This window comes from Pezoporus occidentalis, unplaced genomic scaffold, assembly GCF_034315485.1.
Source record: "Pezoporus occidentalis ecotype Australia unplaced genomic scaffold, CSIRO_AGI_Poc_V1 ctg149, whole genome shotgun sequence".
NCBI lineage: Eukaryota > Metazoa > Chordata > Aves > Psittaciformes > Psittacidae > Pezoporus > Pezoporus occidentalis.
This window is the reverse complement of record NW_026913305.1, coordinates 1190341-1212916: the sequence shown is the minus strand read 5'-3', so window position 1 is coordinate 1212916 and position 22576 is coordinate 1190341. Positions and strand designations below refer to the sequence as shown.

General features: G+C 35.5%; 1 protein-coding gene across 4 annotated transcripts in view; it reads right to left on the bottom strand.

Annotated features, from left to right (window-relative positions):
- CACNA2D3 (calcium voltage-gated channel auxiliary subunit alpha2delta 3) overlaps positions 1–22576 on the bottom strand; it is a 451679-nt gene that overhangs the window by 26641 nt on the left and 402462 nt on the right. For 3 of the 4 annotated variants that reach the window (XM_062610709.1, XM_062610710.1, XM_062610711.1), the window contains 5 exons: positions 19321–19382; positions 18126–18170; positions 14202–14264; positions 10884–10954; positions 1136–1211 (listed from right to left, as the gene is read on the bottom strand). In XM_062610709.1, coding sequence (XP_062466693.1) covers positions 1136–1211; positions 10884–10954; positions 14202–14264; positions 18126–18170; positions 19321–19382 — 317 coding nt within the window. Of the gene's footprint in view, positions 1–1135; positions 1212–2689; positions 2736–10883; positions 10955–14201; positions 14265–18125; positions 18171–19320; positions 19383–22576 lie in introns of all 4 variants that reach the window. The other variant, XR_009963200.1, reaches the window with a different exon arrangement.

The window sequence follows — 22576 nt, the reverse complement described above, 5'->3', positions numbered from 1 at the left end:
ACAATTTAAGTCTCACTGCACAGCCTGATTCTTGTTATCATGGCAAGATAATATTTTTTCAAGATTCAGCCTTTTGCAGGTAACAAACTCATGAATGCAAACTGAAATTTGCAGGTATCTGAAAAACAGTAATGTAAACATGCAAATTAAAACATCCCCAAATGCATATGATTATTAAGCCATAGAAGTTACATGTATTTTTTAAAAGTTGCCAGAACTTTGAGATTTAGTCACCAGTTTAACTATGTGTAGGCTTTTTTTTTTTTTCTAGCTAGATTCCTGTGCATTTAAAAATACTATCAGATAAAATTCCAGGCTGGTAAAATTGCTAGAGTGTTTTGCTGCTGTTTTTACATAAGAATTTTTCATACTAATACTGTCATATACTTGTTAAAATGGTTCCTTTTTAGTATTCAAAATCTATACTTTATCTAACACCTTATCAGTTCTGATAGGTTACTGTAGTGATTACATACACATGATTATAAAATACCCTCGGGGTTATTACCTAGATATATGATTTAGCAACAAGGAAGCGTAGCCCTTGCAAGACCCAGGTTGACTCTAATCAGGCCCTGCAGAAGGACAGGGTTTGTATTCAGATCTGCTTGCAAGACAAGGGTTAAATGCATTGAAATTTTACTTTAAAAAGCAACTTTAAACACTGGGGTGGAAATGTGTTAAAATCACTGACTTACATGCCTTGCCAATGAACAATTCCTTTTCATAAAAAAACCCAATCAAACAAATAAACCACCAACTTTTAATTTTAGTTATGTTTCTGCAGGCATGCATGTGGTTATAAAAAGAAAAGGCATATGTGATTCCAGTCCCCTAAACAAAGACAACTTATCACCAAATTTTGAAGTCCTAAGAAGGAGGATTCATATGGTGCAAAGAACATTCTGACAGAACCTCAGAAATGGTGGCCCAGCATTAAAATGATTGTGTAAGTATTTGAACTTGAAAATGCCTAACACTTTGCATTTGTTTATAATGAAGCATTCCTTAAATGCACTAGGATAAACACAAGAGCTATAAGCATTCCAAATCAAAACAATAGGCTTACAATGGCCATGAGATATTTTCTTTGATGGTTGCATGGAAAGGTGCTCAGAAAATTTACTATACTTACGTCCAGTAAGCTATGGGCACTGTCGCTACTCTCTTTGTTTGTTCTACACATGGCTTGGTAGTCATAAAGTGTAATTCTACAGAGAAGAACAGAAAACTGCTTGACTAAAAGAAGAAAACATAGTGGAATAAAAGTGATGATATGGAACAGTCTGCCCACAAAGCAGACAGGAAAATAAAAATTGTAAAAGCAGCAGGGAAAAGAGGGAAAGGGATCATTAGAATACAAGTTACACAAAGGAGAATAAAGGTAAGAACACTGTGAAAACTCTGTAAGGATTTTATCAGACTACAGAACAAAGCAAAAACATAACTGGGAGAAACCAGGGAAGATACACATACAGTGTAACACACAATGATATAAACAATGCGAGGAGGAGAATACACATTCAACATGATGCTTAAACGATTGATTCTGGACTAAGATTAGCACATTTAGCCCCAGAAAGTGAAAGAACCTATGCATGTGAGGGGCTTCTGACAGCAACTCACTCTTGAACTCCAGTAAAAGCAGAAAGACACTTCTACAGTTCCAGCATCTCAGTGCACAACTGATTTGGAAAAACATAGTTTTGCTTCCAAGGAAGGAATTTCCTTGGAAGCAATTTCAGTGTATTCACAGTACAGACAATTGAAGCAGGATAGGTTTACTTTTCCTTCTTTTCATGAGAGCAAAATATTCCATGTCAGCTCCCTGCTGTAATCAGCATTTGCTAGAAGCCTCCTCAGATGCATAGTAAATGGGGAAATTTCTTTCTGCTTGTGATTTCAGTCATCATTGATACACTTCAGAGATCTAAATGTAAAATCCAGAACTCAAAGATAGCATATAGAATTGTGATTATTTCTCTAAATCTGTCTGTCCATAGAACAATTACTAACTATATCCATCCACATAAAAAGATTTAACATCTATAGCAGATGTAAAGGATCTTTAGCTGATAAGTTGCAACAAATGTAAATATATAAAAGTCACTAGTATTATTTGAACATATCCATTTGACTTTTGCATCAGCAGAGGGACAAAGGAACACAACTGGACATAGATGGTTAAAAGAGGTGAGATGGGACTTGACGTTTGGCAACGTGTGCCTTGTTTCTAAGTGAAGAGGAAAGGAGAGCACACAAATTCAGCTACATAAAGGATGTCACGAAAGCTGCCAAAACCAGGTCATGAAATGCATTAGCATCACCATGAGGCATTCTGCACTGCATGCCATAAAACGTTGCAACCTGTACCAATAAAATGTAATCCATTGTGGAAAAAACTGTACGTAATTTTTCTGATCTAATTTTGTGACAGCAACCATCACTAAAAGCTTATTATGCCTATATTTTCCTTTTGGCTTACAGGCAAAATATCTAATACATTGGAACTTGCAGCTTCAACTAAGCATTTAGTACATAGTCATACTATGCTTACATTATTAATTTTATCTTACATTCAGAATACAAATGGCTAGGAAGCCATTGTTTTGTGGACTGGCAGAGAGAGGCACATGGTAGACAAACGCATAACTAGAGACCTAAACATGGGTGTAAGTTGAACACTGACCATACTTGGCAGAATCACGCCCACAGCCAGATCCGCGCACACAGATCTGCCAAGACAAACAGAGCAGTACATGGTGTAAGCTGTGCTGCCTGTGTGGCATGAAGTAATACACCACTTTCCCTAGCTTATTTTCTCCTTTTTTTCCCCCGTTTACCATGGTCAGAATCCAACCCCTGTAAGGTAATCGCTATGGCTCAGCTTTTCCAGTCTTGCTTGGCTTGATTATTTTATTCCTCTAGATCCAAAGACTGTGTTGCATGCCCACTTAGACCTCCTAGTGATGGTGGCAAGTGATAAGGGAACAGTCAAAGGCAGTTTACAGATGTTAATGTGCTCTCTGCAAAGCAGTCAAGGAATTCTATACGGATGAAATGGTCCTATCCTGCTTCATTCAGTATGTAGTGTTCCAAGTAAAATGGCATTCAGTTTTTATTTTTTGTAAATAATTTTCAATATAGTAAGTTTGGTGACCGTTTGGTGTTTGAAAGTGCAATCATTTTTTCAGTTTTCAATTTCATATAGCAAAACTGCTTGATTAATATGTGGACTTCAATATTATGCTAAGAAGTGTCAATCAAATACTACTATAGTGTGCCACATGGAGCGTCTATTATAATTTGAACTTCAAATATTGGAAAAAGCTTTCCCCCCCAATGTTTGTACTCATATTACATTTCTTCTGTAATTGTTACACTGTAATAGATGTAATAGATGCCCTGAGAAAAAAAAGTCATTAAAAGATTGAACTAGATAATCAGACAAATAATCAGAAATATAATATTGTACTCTGACATGTTAGATCATATTTGTTGTAGATTTTTATATCGTAGGGAGTATACAACAATCTAATACTGTATTATGAGCAAGAGTTACACAATATAAAATATACATTAAAATAATAATATTAAATTATGCATAGTTAAAAAACTTTCATTTAACAAGGAAAGAAATACTAAACTTTAGAGTGATGTGTCCTGGGTTCAGCAGTAGCAGTCATTTTTCTCCTCCTTGGTAGCTGGTGTAGTGCAGTGTTTTGACTTTCAGCTCGGGAACAGAGCTGATAACAAGGATGTTTTGGTTTGGCCAAGGACTTTGTGAGCCTCATGCTCTGCCAGGGAGGGGGGGAGCCAGGAGGAAGCAGAGACAGGACACCTGACCCAAACTGACCAAAGAGGTATTCCATACCACAGCACATCATGCCCAGGAGGTAACTGGGAGTTAGCCGGAAGGGCTGGGAGACTGCAGGGTTGGAGGAGGTATCGGTCGGTGCTTGGTCGGGCTGAGGGGGGGGCAAGTTATCGGTCGGCTGGTGCTGAGGTGTTGTATTCTCTTCCCTTGTTATTTCCTTTATCATTATTATCATTGGTGGTAGCAGTAGTGATTTGTGTTATACCTTAGTTACTAAACTGTTCTTATCACAACCCGTGGGAGTTGCATTCTTTTCGATTCCCCTCTCCGTCCCTCCGAGAGCAGGGGGAGGGCAAGAAAGGGGGGGAAGTGAGCGAACGAATTACCTGACTGGGTTTAAACCACGACATGATGTCAGAAGGGAAAAGTTGTAATAAACCCCCTTCAAATTCACTGGCAATACTGCAAAATTATTGTTTGGAAATTCTTGAATACCACTGTGGATGGAATCACAATGAGTTTAGTTTTAGGAAGTATATTCGAAGGTGTTTCCAGCATTAAAATTCTGGTTTAGGAGCAAACTAGAAAACAGATGATGTGTCCAGGTTAAAAAAAACACTAGAGGAGCAAATCTGTAGAAGGTACATGGTAGACAGATCACTTAACAAAAACATGGAATGAGTTTTGTGTTTGAACAATGCATTTCCATCTCAGTAACTTTCAAAATGAGCAGGTTCAACACCTATCTGAAAGTTTCTAAAGATGATTCCAACAACTATAATACAGGATGTGCAAAATATACCAGCAAAAGCATTACTGCAAAATGATCTTAAAAGACCCACTTCTTCTGTGCTAAAAAGAAATAGGAATTTTGCAGCACATTTCAAAGATCAGTGGATGAAGCCAATAACCACATTGAAATCTGAACACTTCAGTATAGTAAATCAGTTCTGGGTTCTTTGTCACTAGGAATGGTATTATGGCTCAGTATAGAGGGATTCCAAGGCATTCACAAATCGAAATCCAGTTTTGTTTTGGTTGTGGTTTTTTTTTTTTCTTGCAAACGTAATAGGAAGTCAAGAGCTTTCCTGCCTTATCCCTTATAAAAGCAGTTACAGTATTTGTAGTCAAAATAGCAGCCTAAGACACTGCGGTGCTTCCTTGTTCAGTGTCATTTCTAGAGCACTATTTTATTACTAATATCTTTCTGTGACTTTAGAAAGTAAGCTTTCTTCTCACTCAGACAGACCTAAATCGGTGTTGCAGAAAGGCAGGCTTCCAGATTTACCTTTTCCAAAGTGATTATACTTCAGTTTTAAATAACTGTTTGCAGCTAACCATATCCTGTTCAACTGACTATAGTTAGTAAACATAACTTCCTATTTCCCCAAATTTAATTTCAATTCCTTCTAGGTGCCCAAGTCCCTGCTACGTATTACAGCACCTCACAGGAGAACTTTGTTCTTGCTACAGATAACATTCTTGAGACTTTCTGACATCACCATGCAATTAACTGCCCATATTTCCACACCTGGATGCTCAAGTCTACAGTGCAACTGTTTTCAATATCAGTCATAGGACAAACACAGACTATGTGCAATCATCTTTAACTAATGGCAAATAACTTTAACAAAAAATGTGCACATCCATTGTATGCCACTTCAGGGGTCAAATACGTTTTAGTGAAAACCTTTTGATTTTCAGTTTCCTGATATAGTAAACTGCAATTTTTGTACTTGGCAATTTGCTTAAAAATGAGTATGAATCTGGTTCAAGAAAATTAAATTTCTAAGACCCACCAGCAGCACAGGCTATATTAACAAATGTATTCTACTGCTTTCAGCTAGATTTTTCAGCCCATCTAGGGATTTCCACTTGAGGGTGTAAAATTTCATCACTGACTGGCAATTGTAACAGCTGAAAGATCTTCGATGTGTAAAATTTCAAATGTTCTGTCACTGCTTTGAGGTTTGGGGTTTTTCATGTAATGTGCAGGAATAATAAGCTTCTTACTATGGAAGTAAATGTCAAGTCCATAGAAAAAAACAGAAGTGCTCCAAAGCATCATGCAAAGGAAGCCAATAATATAGGAAGCCCTAACTATTGATACTATGCTTTACTCAGTAGTCTGTATAAAAATTAATGGTGACTACAGCTCACTTGCAGTGGAAAAATGCTCATTAACTCAGACACAAGATACTCAGTCTTTTCTGGCATTCAGGCAAGGAGGGGAAGGAAGGATTGTGTTGAATGGTACGAAGAATTAACTAGGTTCTAAAATATAGAGAGGGTCCTTGTAGGGAGGTAGTAGGACAGTGTAAGAAATACCATAGTGTTGCTGTTCTGGCTCTTCCACCTTCATTGTCTGATAGATTAATAAGGTTCAGAATCTGTCAGACTAATACCTTTCACCACCAAGAAAAAAATCAATGAAAAGCATAAAAATAAATTACAGCATTTTGACAAAAAAAACCCATGTCATCACATATCTTTGTCCTTGTTGTTTAGCTATTCCCAATTGCCAAGATGCTCCAAAGCATAACATGTATAAAACTACAACTCAACCTGTATTTCCAGCATACAGAATGACAACTTGTTTAGATAGCACACATGCCTGGGTTTCTCCATAAGTGGGTAGAAAGATTCCCATATACTAATACACTGCATTAAATTAGCAGAAATATTTACAGAAATATAACTCTAACAATGCAATATTTACAGAGATATAAACTATAACAACTCTACAGAGATGTAACCTCTAACTCAACAAAACCCAGCTTTCAGACCTTAATTTTAGGTGTCACATGGACAAAATATTAACAGAAAACATACCACACAGCAGTGTGGGTTTTTCAGAGCACAGGTGTCAGATGCGCATCTTATAAATGAAAGGAAAAAAAATAAATGTCAGAGCAGGGCTCTTGTCAGTAATGACAAGAGGGAAGTTACAGATATTGCTTGGTTCTTTTGTACCTACTTGTAAACCTGTACTAGGCAGTCTGCTATACCATTGCCTTTCTGACAGTTATTTTGTTGATGAAAATGGAATGTCATTATTCAGGGTGGTACAATCACATAGCATTCATTTAGAAATCAAAGATTAAGGGTGCAGGCCTCATACTTGCTTTGCAATGCGCATGACAGCTAATACAGAAGGTATGTATTGGAAACAGACTGCTCATTTTCCTACCTTGAATGGTTTCTGCCTACCCATCCAAAAAAATGCCTATTCATCTACCTGACTATGTTTTGTGGTATTTATGCCAGAAACATAGAGGATACTTTGAGCTTTTTTTTTCTTGTATTAAATAAATAATCACTCAAGGTAGGGATTTTTATTTTTTTTAATAAGAACAGCTACCTGCAGAACTGCTACCTCACAGCTCCATTTCTCCAATATTAAGTATGCTAACTCCAATATGAATTGTTCCTGCAGTCTATCACTGATCTTCTCCAAAGTATACGTCTACATTCAAAAACATTGCCAAAGTAATAGAAGGTCAAATCAATGACTGTAATAATCCACATGAAAATAACACAAATGTTAAATATAAATATCCACTTAACACCTTCACAAAGAATTTAAGAATATCTTATTAAAATAAAAAAAAAATAAATCATAAATGAGAAAGAGTGGCCTAAACTAAAAAGAAAAATAACCTTCATTTGGAAGGCTGTACTGCCTCAGTGTCCTGTTGGTGAACAACATGTTACCGTTTTCATGGTTTGGCTTTATGAATGCTCTGCTCTTTTTAAGTAACTTAGTAAAGAGTTCTGCATTTTTTTATAATCTTACAACCTGGAGACAAAACACTTGCTAGTTTTTGTTTATATAGAAAGTCAAGACAGAGAAATGAAGTCTGCCTCTATGTACATGCATTTTGAGAACACAGGGACAGGGACAGATTTGGACCATATCCATAGGGGCATGGATAGCATACGTTCTTCACTAAGAAACACAAGAATAAGTATGAACAAAGCAAGTAAAACTGAGAAACAGAAGATCTCAAAGCAAGAAGAACTTATTAGTGTGAGCTTTAGCCCCCAGGAAAGCTGGAATTCAGGGGTACACCACTGCAGTCATATCCTGATAAAATGATTAAATACAAAAGCATAGATTCTCCTTCACAGGCCAAGAGGATGCCTGGTGGAAACAGAATTGTTAAGAGGAAATTATGCTACTTCCATATATGTCTTATGGAATTGCTTAGTTTTGAAAGTGTTTTGAAGTAAAGAGGTTTAATTTTCTCTTACAAATTTATTAAATTCATTTCTTTGGGGATCTTGTTGCTGTAACAGCCCTTCATTCTTCTAATGTTATTGTGGGGTTGGTAGGTTTTGTTTTTTTAAAAAATTTTCATGCTTTGAGCAGTTGAATCTATTTTTTTTTCAGTGTTTTTATGTAAACAAAGTGTTGAGGAAACCAGGAAAATGTAAAGAAACTTTTTTCTAAGTTATGTGAAGCAGATACTTTTCCATAAGCACATCCTAATTTATTTAATAATAAATTTAAATTATATTTAAATTATTTAACTATGTGCAATATTCAGGGCATAAGATAAACATCATTTTGCTAAATGAAATCATAGAACATGTCACGTAGCTGTGGAGTCCCAGATATATTTTTTCTCCTTGAATATAAAACCCGTAAACTAAGAAAATATACATACATACATATGTACACATTATTCAAAAGAAGTACTGAGTCTAAAGAAATTGAGGAGGGAAGGAGGTATTTAAGTTCACTTTAAAAAATAAACAGTGAACACAAAAATTGAATTTCATCCTGCTGCAGGTTGAAAAGAAATATAGTCAGCAGCAAACAACCCCCTTTTGTTTGACACTTCCAGCTCAAAACTAAAAAGAACTTCTATATCCCTCCAAATTAGTGGTAGTTGAGAGACTGCACAAAGGGTTATTTCATTCCTTTTGTAGAAGGAGAGCTTGAAAACTGGCATGAATCAGTGAGGTGGTAGCACGTATGCGCAGTGCCACTCAGCTTATTGGTGTGAAAGGAAGACAGGACCTCCATTCCTCATGGTACTGGGGAATTCAATAATAACTGCAGTGGAGATCAGGCACCATAGAACCTTCTACTTCTAAACTAAAAGGAGCAAGACAAGGGATAAAGCCATATAGTTCACCTACTGGACAGTAGATGCCATATAAGAAGCAAATTGCAAGAAAGGATGGCTCTGGACATTATCAGAATGAAATGCTAACAAACAGATCTTGCTTTCTGATTTTGTCTCCATGGTAAGAGCAACAATAACAAGTATAATGCATGCAACATCTGTATTGTGCTATTGGGGAAATGGTACTGGTAATAGACTTGGCCACCAATAGATTTTTGCATTAAACCAGTGCTTTTTTTATTTTCTTCTTATTCTATATAAAATAAGCTTTGGAAAAACAAAACAGAACCTCACCCAAACAAACGAGTAATCTTAAAAATATGGAAAATGTGTCGATTTTTCATGAGAGCCAGCAAAGATTACTTCTTCATACTGCTGGAATAATTTTAAAGGTCTGATCTAGCAGAGCTCAATATTTTTTGTTGTTGCTGCTGCAGAGCTATCTGCTGTACAGCAGGAAAAGCAGGTGGCTCATTTAGTGCAATTACACCACTTTGATTCTCTCCCATTTTTAACTGATTGGCAATGGCCAGTTTATTGTGCTTAAATAATCGGCTCATTGTGTTTACATTTTCTTTAGCATGCAGCTCAGTTGCACTGAGCTAGCGGCTTCATTATCTGTAACTCCCTTGGAGCTCAAGACCAGCAAAATCATAAGCCAATGATCCATGCCAAATTGGCACCCATTGCAGTTTAGATGGAGTACTCAAGCCACGCAGTCTTTGTTTTCTCAATTGTGGTGCCTACTACCATCGATTGTTCAGTAGATACTCTGTTTGAAATGCTTTGCTAGGCAGGACAAAACAAATTGGGATGAATTAAAGCATTATCCCCTGATTTTGACTGCATGTTTATGTTTGCATTAATGCTTCATCTCTTGTATAAACAGATCTTTTCATCATAGAAACCAGTCTACTCCTTCTACAGCATACAATAAGAATGCAGTGGTAAACACAAAAAAGGTTGCCACCCTTAGAAAACCAGAATTTGGGATGATTCAGTGAGTACTAGACCTTTTCATTTCAGGTGAGTAATGTACTGGGAGTGGTATCCAGTTACAGCGTGCAGAGGAGGCACAGAAAGTTTTCTGCGTTTAAGAGAGTTGGTTTACCGAGGAAGCACACAAACCACCTGGTTTGAGGGCCTCTGCATACATCCTTACATGAAATAATTTAATTCAGTGGTTGAAGGGATCAGTGATATGTCTTTTTTTTATACCAGAAATGCACAGGAAAAGGGAAAAGTCTAGTATATACAGTCAGCACTTCTCTCATGCTATAAGAGAACAAAGGGTTAAAGAACAGTTCTTAGAACATGTGAAAGTCATGAACTTTCACATGAACGTTAGTGTTGAGTTACAGGTTAAAGTTCTTTCTTACTTCACCAGGACGCATAATTTATTTTAAAGGACAATACATAAAATCACTATTATTGTCATCATGATAGTAAGACCAGGTCAACAGTCACAGCAATGCTCAAAGGTGACTTAACATGTGAATGAAAATGAATTACTGGTGAAACACTCTTTCCCTTTAACAGTAGGGCATTTTGCAGTGCCTAATTTGAGCAATCTCCAACTTTTTACAGGTCAAAATGTTAATGTTACATCGGTGATTTGCTTTAGAGCCATTTAAAACTGTTCAGCAGTACCTATGGCCCAATCCCTTTTCCACTTGAGCACAGCAGGGAGAGGAGAGGCATACAGTTCTAGCATCATAGTCAAATAATCTCTTCTTTTAACAAGAAACTCACTGTAGGCTGTCTCCAATACTCTTAACACTGAATATGAGTTACACTTGGATCATATGGAAAAGAGGTGTAAATGAGAACGCAGTCACACTGCCAGTCTTGGCTTTCTTTTTCATGACTTTGGGTTTGTTTTATTTCATTTTGTTACAACATTTTTTAAGAGATAGAAAGTTAACTCTTACCTTTTAAATGAGCCCATTGTTAATAACTTGTTCATCACAGCCCCTTCAACCTCCCCAAAAAAGTAACCAGTCTGTAAGGGGAAAATGCCAGAAATTACCAGAAGGGTAGATAAATGCAGAACAACATTGTGTGCAGTTTGAACTGGCATATTCTAGAATCTGACAAGAGTGGCTTTGGCAGATACATAGATAAATTTTCAGGACTACTGCTGCATAAAAAAACTGAAGAGTACTTTACAGTCATGGCAAGTTATACAGATTACATTATTACTCCTGAGCAGATGTGAGAGCTTAAACAATATATTGAGGTACATTACATAACATCTAATATCAGAAATAAAAACCATCCAAACCTAAAGCTTGTAAAGAATACACACTAATCTGATCACAAGCCATTGTGATTAAAATGTTACTCAAAAAAGATATGAACAGGTTGTGAGAGGATTTCATAAGCAGTCATTAAAAAGCATTGTTTATAATTCCTGCATGACCTGTTTAAGGAGCTGTAACAGTACATTTCATCAATCCTATAAATTTTAACTCTGTTCAGAGTCATTTCATACTTAAAACCACTCAGTCTGATGAGTTACTCATTTTGTCCTAGATATGGACTAATAAAAATAAATCTCTGTTGAAAAAACGTTCATGTTATGAATTTGGTACATAATATGGAAGTGACTCCATCATCCTCAGCCATTCACATGACAGTGGAAAATCTTGCAGGTACAGCATTTTTCTATTTTGGGAAGACATTTTTTATTTTAGAGCGTCAATTCCCAGAAGGATTTGGTCTGTTCTCTGCACTGTTTAGAGGGAGAAATCCCACAATTTATGGGGGGGAAAGGGCACTAAACTCTCAAATTGCATGGATTCCATAGGTTTTGTATGAGCTAAACCCCAATTCCATTACAAGGAACTTAGCTGACCTCAAGTATGCACCTGGGAGTTTGCACACAGAAAAGTTACAGCCCTAGCTGAAAAAAGGCATTCCTCCCTAAAAAGCATGTGTTACCATTTTTACAAAAAAAAAAACAAAAAACACAAAACAACAAAACTCAGGGGAAACCTGGGACATTTTCCAAAACATGTGGGTGTGTAAAGTCCCCTAGAAACAAAAGGAACATTTGTAGCTTATGCGACTAAAAATGCTAGCTTCAAAAGTGTAGCTGACTGATGAAGAAACATTATCATAAGTATTGGAGAGGCAGTCAATGTCAAAAAGCCCAAACCATAAATGACTAGTAGAACCTTAAATAGTAATAAACCTGATTTATCAAATTGTGCTTCAGTCTTATAAAGACATTTCAGTGACACAAAAGCTCCATCTGAAAATGCTAGTTATCTTCCAAAGCAGGAACAGCCAGATTCTCATTATTTTTTTAGTATGCTAGGATTTAGTTGTAAATCAGATGAAGAATTACACTTCCCCCAATTAAGTTTCTTGGAGCAGTTCAGGGCACTTTTGGAAGTCCACAGAAAAACAGTGCTGAAGCAACTCCAGACAGGGGAACAATTGATAACGTGTCATCCCACTTCCCTACCACTTCTCTATCTACAATATGTACGGTGTATATACACATACATACATATATAAGCATACACTATTGTAATTATCATGATCTTACAATAGCATTATATACAGACAACTTTACTGTCCATCTTTGGTTTAGATCCGCCCTAATGAAAAATTAAGTCATAACACATTTTCAGCGTAGTTCTGGTAGAGCAGTTGTTCACACTATATCCTTTACACAAATATTAAATGGCTATTGTCAGGTAAAGAAAATCTCTACTTAATCATATTTATTGACTGTAGCCAACTATCAACTACCAAATGAGTCATAAAAGCCACAATTAAGTACCTGTGAATAATAACAATAGGAGAAATAATGAGACAAGATTATGCTGCAGTGAGTGTTTTTCTTAGCTCATTCATCAACTAAGCAGAGAATACAGATTTGAAAGGGAGATACTAGGAAAATAAAAAACAAAACAAAAAGCGCCTGCTTCTAATATATTGTAGTTAATATTTAAGCAGTGTTACACTTTTAGGTTTAGTTCATACTGTCTGGGGAAGGATACATCCCAGAATTATATTCAGAACATGCTTCACATTCTAAAGGGATGAAAGCAATAAATTTAATAAAATAAGACAATCAATTTTGGTGCTTGGCTTTACCTATAAGATAAGATATGAAGAATGACTATTGCATGACAGTGCAGCATGCTTAACTGCTAATGTTCTAGTACTACTGGAAGGATGATAGTTTCAGAAAAAAATTATTTCACTTGTTTATTATGTGCTAATTGATGTTCCAAAGCTTCATCCAAAGTGGAACAAGGGAAAGATGGATCATGAGGCAGCATGCAATTACTTTTGCACTATGCAAAGGTGAAAAATATCTGTGTCTTTTTACTTTCAGAAGTGTCAGATTTAAGGTTGCAATAATTCAAACTTTTAATTTTAAAGTAAAATGCTCAGTTTGGCTTCTTTTTTGGCATTCATTTCAAGTTTATTTCCTCCCCAGTCAGTCTTCCAAGTCACTCAGAGCAATTAGCTGTTTCTTAGCAACCAACTTTGTCATAACAAATTTAATTCATCTGAGGGCTAAGTAGGAGTGTGGATATTCTTTTCACAATCCCAACACCTAAAAACAATCTAACTTCAGACAATTCTGGCATAATGGGACACAATCCCAGCAGTTTGCAGGCAAGTTAATGTGAATAGTGATGGATCATTCATACGGTTTGCAGAATTTAGCCATTATACTTTCATTTTTTAATAATTTTCCATGAAGACAAAGCAAATTAATATTTTTAATTATTTTCTCATTAATCGTGATCCTTGTCCTCTCTGTTGTGATGTTGAGTGCTCAGTTTTAATCCTTCGATGACTGTAATCCACTTCAGAAAACAAACTCCTCAGCTAAAAGCCCTGTAACATTTCATTATCTCAAGTCTCAATGTAAAATCTCCTTGTTCGCATCATCCTCCCACCCTACCTCCCCACCCTTTTCACGTGGCAAAAATGCCACAGAAAATCATCTTCTCTTGAGGTAAAAATGTCTTATGGAAGACAGATACTTCTGAAGCAAAGAATCCTTTAAGAGAACATTTATGAGTTTAATAGCAGGGCCTACCCAGTGGGAGACAGAAAGTGAGCTCCTGTGAAAAACAATTTACATTCTTTATTGAAGGAATTTTTTAAATTTTATGTTACTTATTCCTCAACATGTTAAGATAATGGCTTATTTAAAAAACAAGTAATTTTATATTAATGTGTTATATGAGATAATTGAACAAAAATCTTTCACTTACTTGTCTATAGTCTTCAGATACTAAAATAAATCCATTGTTATCTATTAGGTAACAGTTGATTGCCTGAAAAATAATCAAATATGATTTATTTTTTTTTAGAATACAGCAAGAAGTTAATTACTCAAATTTTAAGTGACTTCTAAATGGGTAAAGCCTTCAGGTTGTTATAACAGCTTACATAACTTCTAATTGAATGTAGTCTCAATTTATGGGATGTTACCTGATTTAATTTTTATGCATTTGCTTCATGCAAAACAAAGATGTGTACGGAAAGGGAGGATATAAGATAATTATAAAAAAAACTTAAAAAGCACAAGGTCAGTGTTTTTATAATCTGTCGTTTAAAGTTTTACTTATAACTAAGTTTGCAAAGGTATAGAACTTTTACTCCTGATGGTTTCTCCTGTGTGTGGAGAAAAACATCAGCACAATGTCATTAGTCTAATGATGTACTAATGAAAACACAGTGTCAGCCTCAGGACCAACAGGGGACCAGGTAATATTTTTTAATTTGTTCATTGGGGGATGGGACCAGAAACTTCTGCAAAAGGGGCCCCACAGGTCTCCTAAAGCTTTTCAAATTGTGTTTTTAATTGGGAGCTGGATTTAGAGGTAGGACTGTTAGCTTTTCGTAAGTCAGACATATGAGCTGTATAAACCAGGGTAAACCCAAATCAGTGCTTCTCTCCATACACACATGCACTATTTTAACCTCAAGTGAATTACTTGCTACAGGCAAAGTTTTAATTACTGTGCTTCAAAATTTAAACATAAGCTTCAACTCAAAACTCGACATAACTCAGTTTCTCTTCAGTATTTCCAAATAGCTAACTCAGTGTTAAATCTTTAACTTATTTCTATGGTTGGTCTAAATCAGCAAACATTTTATCATTCTTTCTTGAATTTCCTGTGGCATACGGGTAAAAAGCAAAAACAAGACAAACATGCAGGATGTCTTCCAAAATAGGAACCATCATGGCTTCACCTGATTTGAAACCCTTCCTGCTGCAAATGGGCTGCACAGAGACATGATAAAATATGCTTTCTGCTTCACACTGCACATCCAGAAAAATCTCTCTGCTTTTTTTAGAGAGGAAAGCAGTCCCAGGCAGTAGTAGTTGTGCAAGAACTTGTGAAAATTCAGCCTGATTTTTCAAGAGAAGCTTAGATGTGGCTAATTCTCATTTTGGCCAAGAATTACTACTGTTCTGGAGGGCTGAAGAACAGTAGAGATTTGCAGAAATTCTGGCTTGAAGTTTAGTTTTTAAAAAAAGCAAAGAAGCCCAAATCTCACAAACATTTGGAAAGAACATCGTTCCCTAGCACAAATGCAAGATATTCATTCTAACAGAAGAACCTAAGCTACAGACACCCCCAGTGACAGAAAACCTGTCAAAAAGGAAGTTGAACCAACTCATTTCCAACCTTTGATCTGCTAGAAAGCCAAAAATTGGCAAATGCAATGTGAAAAGCTGCTGATGCTGGCAAAGAACTGAGTAAAGCAAACGCATTCAGAAGAGGCAGCTACTTAACCTCAATGGTGTGTGAAGGGTGGAATTTCAGAAGTAGACTGTAATACCAGAACACTGCTCTCCCCAAAGTCAATCATAAACCTCCCACTAACTTTATTAGGAGAGGAGCTAAGTCAACAAAGAGCTCTTTTTAGGATACATATTTATAGTCCTCATGCATGAAAGATTAGTCTAAAGACAGTGCTTCAGAAAGAGTATTTCTCCACAGTATAGAAAATAAAAGCAGTTATATCGGACAAGAAAGAGTACAGGTTTAATTTCATAGTTTATGGATCATATGCAGTTAGGAAAACACTGGCTCAATTCAAGAATTAGCGGCCACGTCTCAAATCTCTAAGCCATAGTCATTCACTAGCACTGTTCAGAATTTTAAGAGATAACGATTTTTCAGCAGTATTATTGGAAACAGGCATAACACAATAGGCAGAATCTCTAGCTTTCTTGAGGAATATGAAGATAAGAGGGTTTTCCATTTCAACCCATTTTAGAAACACTAACAGTGGAAAAAATATTCATTCAGCACCATTCATTTACCTGCTTGCCAGCAAGAGAAATAACTTTCAATACTCAGCACTACATTAAAGAAACAGTTTGTAAGTTAAATTTAGCACTGACAAAGGACAGTCAGGTGCACTTATCTGTCATTAGCAAATCTTAGAGATTTCAGGTTCAAGAAAAAGGCATGGGACAACAGCATTTACATAGAGTAGAGTTGTATGAAAGTGGTTTCATTCACAAAGATGTTGGCAGTGAACTGTATGCACGGGTTTGCCCAAAGGTTCAAGTTTAGTGAACTTAGGATTTCAAGGGGAAAGTTCCATAGGTGGAGAGTCCCTGAGCTTGTAAAATAGAGTAGGCATGAAGTCCAGAATAAACACAGCAAGAATGTTGACTGAGGTCTGAGAACACATTCGAATTACAGCAACTTTGACGAAGTTCAAATCACAGCTCCAGTATACAATAATATTAATGGCATGTAATATGGGTTAAGAAACCAAAAACAAGAAAGAAAGAAAGCAGAGCATTAAAATAAAATATAAAACATCAGGAAAACAAGAAACAAGCAAATTCAAAATACTCATTAAAAAAAAAGTAGTTCTAATTGATTATATTTCTGTATTTTAGAATCAAAAGTATCACCCAAACTCATCAACTAATTCTCTGTATGACAATTGTGCCACTCTACTTGTACTGATGTCTTAACATTTACTTTTAAATGCTTTAGTTTATACCATAACTGTTCAGCAGATATTTTCTTTGCAGCAGGATCATGCTTTGCACAAGAAATTATGTAACATTACTATTCTATCATAAAGGCTATTGCAAATGAAGGAAGAAATCTGTCCACTCTTACCCCAAAAGCATGGAGGTTTAGGTTAAACAAGGAGGACATTTTACACAACACTCTAACTTCACCCAGACTACCTGCAGTTATACTTCTCAAGCTGGTTGGTTATGACTGCAAACCCATTGATGAAAAAAGAGCAGCTGGAAACAATTCAAGGTAAAGCTTGCACATGAAGTCTATGGCAAGGTACAGTAAAGCAAGGCCACAATACTGAGGAAATTAACAGTTCAAAACCCTCCTTTTTCAATAGATATCTGGTCATCCTTTGGAGAATGGAGTAATAAACAAAATGCGCTCACCTTAAAATTGGTTAATATGCAAATGACAGCCTGGAATTTGGGCTAGGTAAGCACTTTCCCCTTCACCTGGGTGGAATCTGGTTCAGTTTTTTTGTTTTTATTACTTCATGTATGGAAAAGTTTATTTAATGATTAAAATGACAGATGCCTTAACTGGAAGAGTCTATAAGTTGTTACAGCAAGAAATGCAGAAGAAATGAAACTGTTTTGACTCATAAGGTCCATTTCATTGCTAAAGATGGCACAATCATCAGGCCTTTGCATTTTGGCTTACTGTAAATTTTATTTCCTATTATTTATACTATTAGATACTTTGAGTTCATTAAGCCAAACATTTTTATTTTTTTTTATTTCTGAATTGCTATTAATGTATTAGTCCTTCACAGATTCAAATCTGAATTCACATCTAATTCTAGTGTGAACATCAAAGATTAGCTTCTACAGTTAAAAATAAAGTAGTAAAAAAATGCCTTTAAACAGTTTCAAATTATTTCTTAAAATGGATTCACAAAGTATAAGTTATTACAATGCACATTTGAGGTATTGGTGTCAACCTTGTAATTAAATGGATGTTTGTAAGTAGTCATAAAAAATGTCTCACTATCTAAATAGTATATTTAGAAGGTGGTTCCAACTTACAGTAGGAGAATTTAATATACAATGAGATGTTCAAAATAAAAACCTTAACATTATGTTCTATCGCAGTAGAGGTATAAATGGAAGAAAATATATGTTAAATACTTACTTCATCATCACAACTTATAGCACATCTGCCATCGAGAGATGCACACTAGAGATGATATAAAAAAATCCATAAAACATTTTCAACTCTTGCTTTCTGATTACAAAAAAAATGACATTTTAAAACCCCATATGAGCACAATTATAAAGAAATTTATATTGATTACATTATTATCTGACAGCAATTATTCTAAAACTGACTAGGAAAGTTTTGAAGCTGTTCTCCTATCTTGCTCTCTTTCTGCCTGCAGAAAAAGGGTGCATTCACACTGTAACAAATTCAGCTGTTTTAAACACCATCATCTCCTTCATGCGTTAGAAGCTTGGAGAGCACTTGTAGACAAGAATATAAAATTTTCCATTGGGATGGGGTAGGACCTGCCTTTTAGAGTTTATTTCCTGACAGTTCTATTTTCAAAATAGGGACGGCATCTCCTAATCTTTTGAAACTACATGATTATCCTCTTTAGTTAGTGCAAGTTCTATACCCTGAACATTCTAAGTATAGTGTATTATAGACTACCACAATTCAAGAGTTAATTAGCCTTTTCTGACGAAAAATACAAGGGGTAATTGGTACAAGTTACTCCTGGGGAGATTCTGATCTGTCCTTCTGACAAGGAAGATTCTTCACAATGAGAATAATCAGGCATTTGGACTAATGTCCCCAAGGAAGTGACAGACTCTCCAGAATTGGACACTTTCAGCTTGTCAGCATGCTGGGACATCTAGTCTAGGTAATACTGTGCCAAGAAAAGGCAGACCAGATGATCCTTGAGGTCCCTTCCAACCTGGCATTCTATGAGTCTAATATTATAAGACAGGTCTTAAATAAGTGAGAAGGCATAATTCTATCACTGAAAACTATCACAGTTCGGTTTACCGTTTAAATTTTTTCTGAGGGAGAAAATCAACGTGTGTCAGGGCAACAAAGTAACTCTTTATATACCGGAATAAAATTAATAATCTTTCTACTTGCTTCCATAAATAACAGGATGAAGCAACTGGTTCTGACCATTGAACAATCTTTTTTGTAATGATGAATTGGAATGGAAATCAGAAGAGCTACCCATTATTTATTGTAAATACATTGTTTCTTTACAATAGTTTTGCCTGTGACAAAAAATCCTGAATATTTATAATCTACACAGTTAGAAAGCTCTTGTGGATTCAGTGATAAAGAAAATTTTAAAATATACCTGTCTGCTTGCAGTCCAAAATTTCCGCTGGAAAAATTCAAGTTTCATCTGGATACCTACAGCTGGGAGACATAAAAAAAAAAAAACAAACAACAAAAAAAAACAGTGTGTTTAATTCCTTCATGATGATTATTTAAAATTAATCATAAGGAAAAAATATCTTACAATAAAAAGGGAAACTAAGCCCCCAAACTAAAAAAAAGAACCTTACCACTAATTAAAGAGACCACACAGTCATATATTTTAAAACATTTACAGTTTGATTAAACATTTCTAACAATGTGAAGAATACCCAAGGCAAACATCATTTAAATGACATGTGTCTCCATAATTAACACAGAAGAACTACATGCAGAACATATTTAAGTTTACATTATCTCAAATTTATATTTTACTGATACCAATGTAACAGCTGTAGGAACATACGCACAGTTTTGTGCTGAAACACATGAAAACATTGGTTAACATTTTAAGTGATCGTTTGGGTAATTAAATCCATGAATTATCACTGGCACACAAGAAGCTTATTCCAAACAGTAAAAACTCCTTTGAAAATTGAAATTAAGAGCATTATGTGCAATTCTGTCAAATGAAAGTATTTAACAAATGCTACTGGTTCTCAAAATTTGTATTTTTGCCTTTAGGTTCATTCCTAGCATGCAGGTGATCTGCATATCCTACCTACTTTTTCTGAAATTGAGGAAAACCACAGACCTTTTCAGAATCTTTCCACAAGGAATTCACGTTGCTTTTGGATGCTACATCAGTATTTGAAATGTCAATCTCACATTACATTTCTACCAATCCATTTAATTATCAACGAATTAATGCAAAACCATTTATATCAGTAAAAGCCATATTGATTTCAGGAAGCAAAGTTTATGCCTTGTTTTTTGCACACAGACATTCACGTTGAATTCCCTGAACCAAAGCATGTGATCAACATTAGATACACAAACAGGTACCTTGACTCTAAGAGTCTAAGACTCCAACCTGCAAAGAATGTAATCTTTTGCAGACTTTCTGATCATGCAGGATAAGAGTTCTTTTCCATACAATACAGACTGAACAAGCTTTCTGAGCAATAAAACATGGTATCTAAACTGGAGTGAGAAATGGCTTTCTTTACATTGGAAAAATGTAAATTCTGAAATCTGTGTTACAAATTTTTAAATGTTTCTGAGCTCTCAGTTTAAAAGTAACCTGACAGGATCACATGGAGTCAACCTCACTTTTCAGCTGGGTCAGAGGTTTAAGACAGTAGGCATATTTCCCTGGGGAACAGAAGAATTGAGAGATATAGATGCAGGGAGCTGCATCTTTCTCCAAGTGATAACAGCATCTTCTGCCTAATCTATTTTGAATGTCTGAGTTCCTGAAATAAAAATAGATTTTCAAAAATGTTTAGATTTGTAAAGATGCAGATTTTCAGAAGTGTTTATGCAGAGTTACTATTAAATCCTATTGATTTCTATGGTTCCATAACAAAGCAGCTTCCTAATCTGTAACTACTTCTATGAATCCTCCAAAATGTTTCTCTCCATGTCTGGTGTGTTCTCAGGTGCCTTACAAATTTTGTTCCTCATTCATAAACACTAACAACTTCCTCTACCTATACTTACTAAAGAATACTTCCAAAAAAACAAAACAAAACAAAAAAAGGAATCTCAAAATACTTACTAAATGTGGTTAAGTCTTAATTTTATTTTATTGTTGGGAAAATGACATATAAATGGAATTAATACCAGAGTTCACACAAAGATCTGATGTAGAAAGTCACAATACTGAGGTTTAGAATAAAACATGGATCTGTGCTCTCTAAAGCCTTGATCTATCAGTTAGAAATACTGCTGCTTTTAACAGGCACAGATGATTGGACTGTTGTTAGATACTCTTCATTTAAGGTCCTGATAAGGTCGATCCTTTGGAGCTTCACTCTTATTAAAGACATCACCACCCAGAGCAGAAAAACAGTTGCCAAAACTGAGAAGACTATAAAATTTATTGTCCTGATGATTTAAAGGACAAAGGTGTTATCAAGCATCAGTTTAAGGTTTAAACCTGTAAGAAACATTCATCAAGCTTTAACGGATGAAGACAAGATCTATTCCACTATGTTTATGATGTACATCCATTTGTGCTTATAATATCCAACATACACAGCATCTATCCAACACCTATAGTGTATCTTAAACTGCAAAATATGAATACAGACCAATAGCAGTGATATTAGAATATAAGGTATTCCATTACATGTCACTGATAAACCTCTGTAATTTAGAGATTAATTGATCTGCCATGGCTGGCTTGTTTAAGATACCTGCCACTCAGCTTTTGATTAAATGTCATTTTTGTTCTTGTAGACTATTAATGAAAGTGTAATAAACATTAAGGAGCAATTAAAACTATTGTTCTCCCATAATTAAGTTGTATGTGTATATAAATCTGAGCAGGATATTGGACTAGATGACCTCAGGAGATCCTCCTAATCTAAATTATCTTATGATTCTAAGATTTAACTGCAAATTTTTGTAGAGAAGTGCTAAATATATAGGCTAGAATCTTCCTTAGATAAAAAGAAAGTTAATACGTACAGATGGTTTTCTAGTGTCTGGTATAAATTACTTACCATGTGAGAGAGAATCTAAGACAGTAACAAGATAATTACAATAAAGCTCATGTGTAAAAGATTCCATGAGCATGTTTTAATGAGTTGCACAACAAAATGCTGTAGTATAAAGACACTGAAACACTGGGACTAATTTCTATGAAATGTAGAGCAAGAGAATCCCTCTTCATGAAGATGAGAGAAGACAGGCAGCTGCATCTTTGTTTTCATAGTATTATGTCTATGAATTTTGATGCTTCTCAGACAGACTGAGGGAAAATAAAAGTGAGAAATCCTGGGCTTGCTCCCATTCGAGCAGGTTCCCTAATTTCAGCAGTAGTATAGCTTGTGTAGAAACTTAAGGCCCAGGTATTATCAATTTACTTGCTGTCTTCCTTACTTTTTCAAAATAGATTCATCTTATCTGTCTACCTAACTTTTAGAAGAGCTGTATCACTAACCTCTGAGGTGCAATGCCATCAGAGGAGGTAAAACACAAACGCATCTTAAACTTGGTCTACTCTGGTCAAGGCAATACAATGTTGTACCTGCAGTACTTTAACACACAACAGATTACATATATCCTTTGAGAAGTATTACCTTAATTAGAGTTCTGTAATACCTGTACTTGCTATTAAATAATGAAAT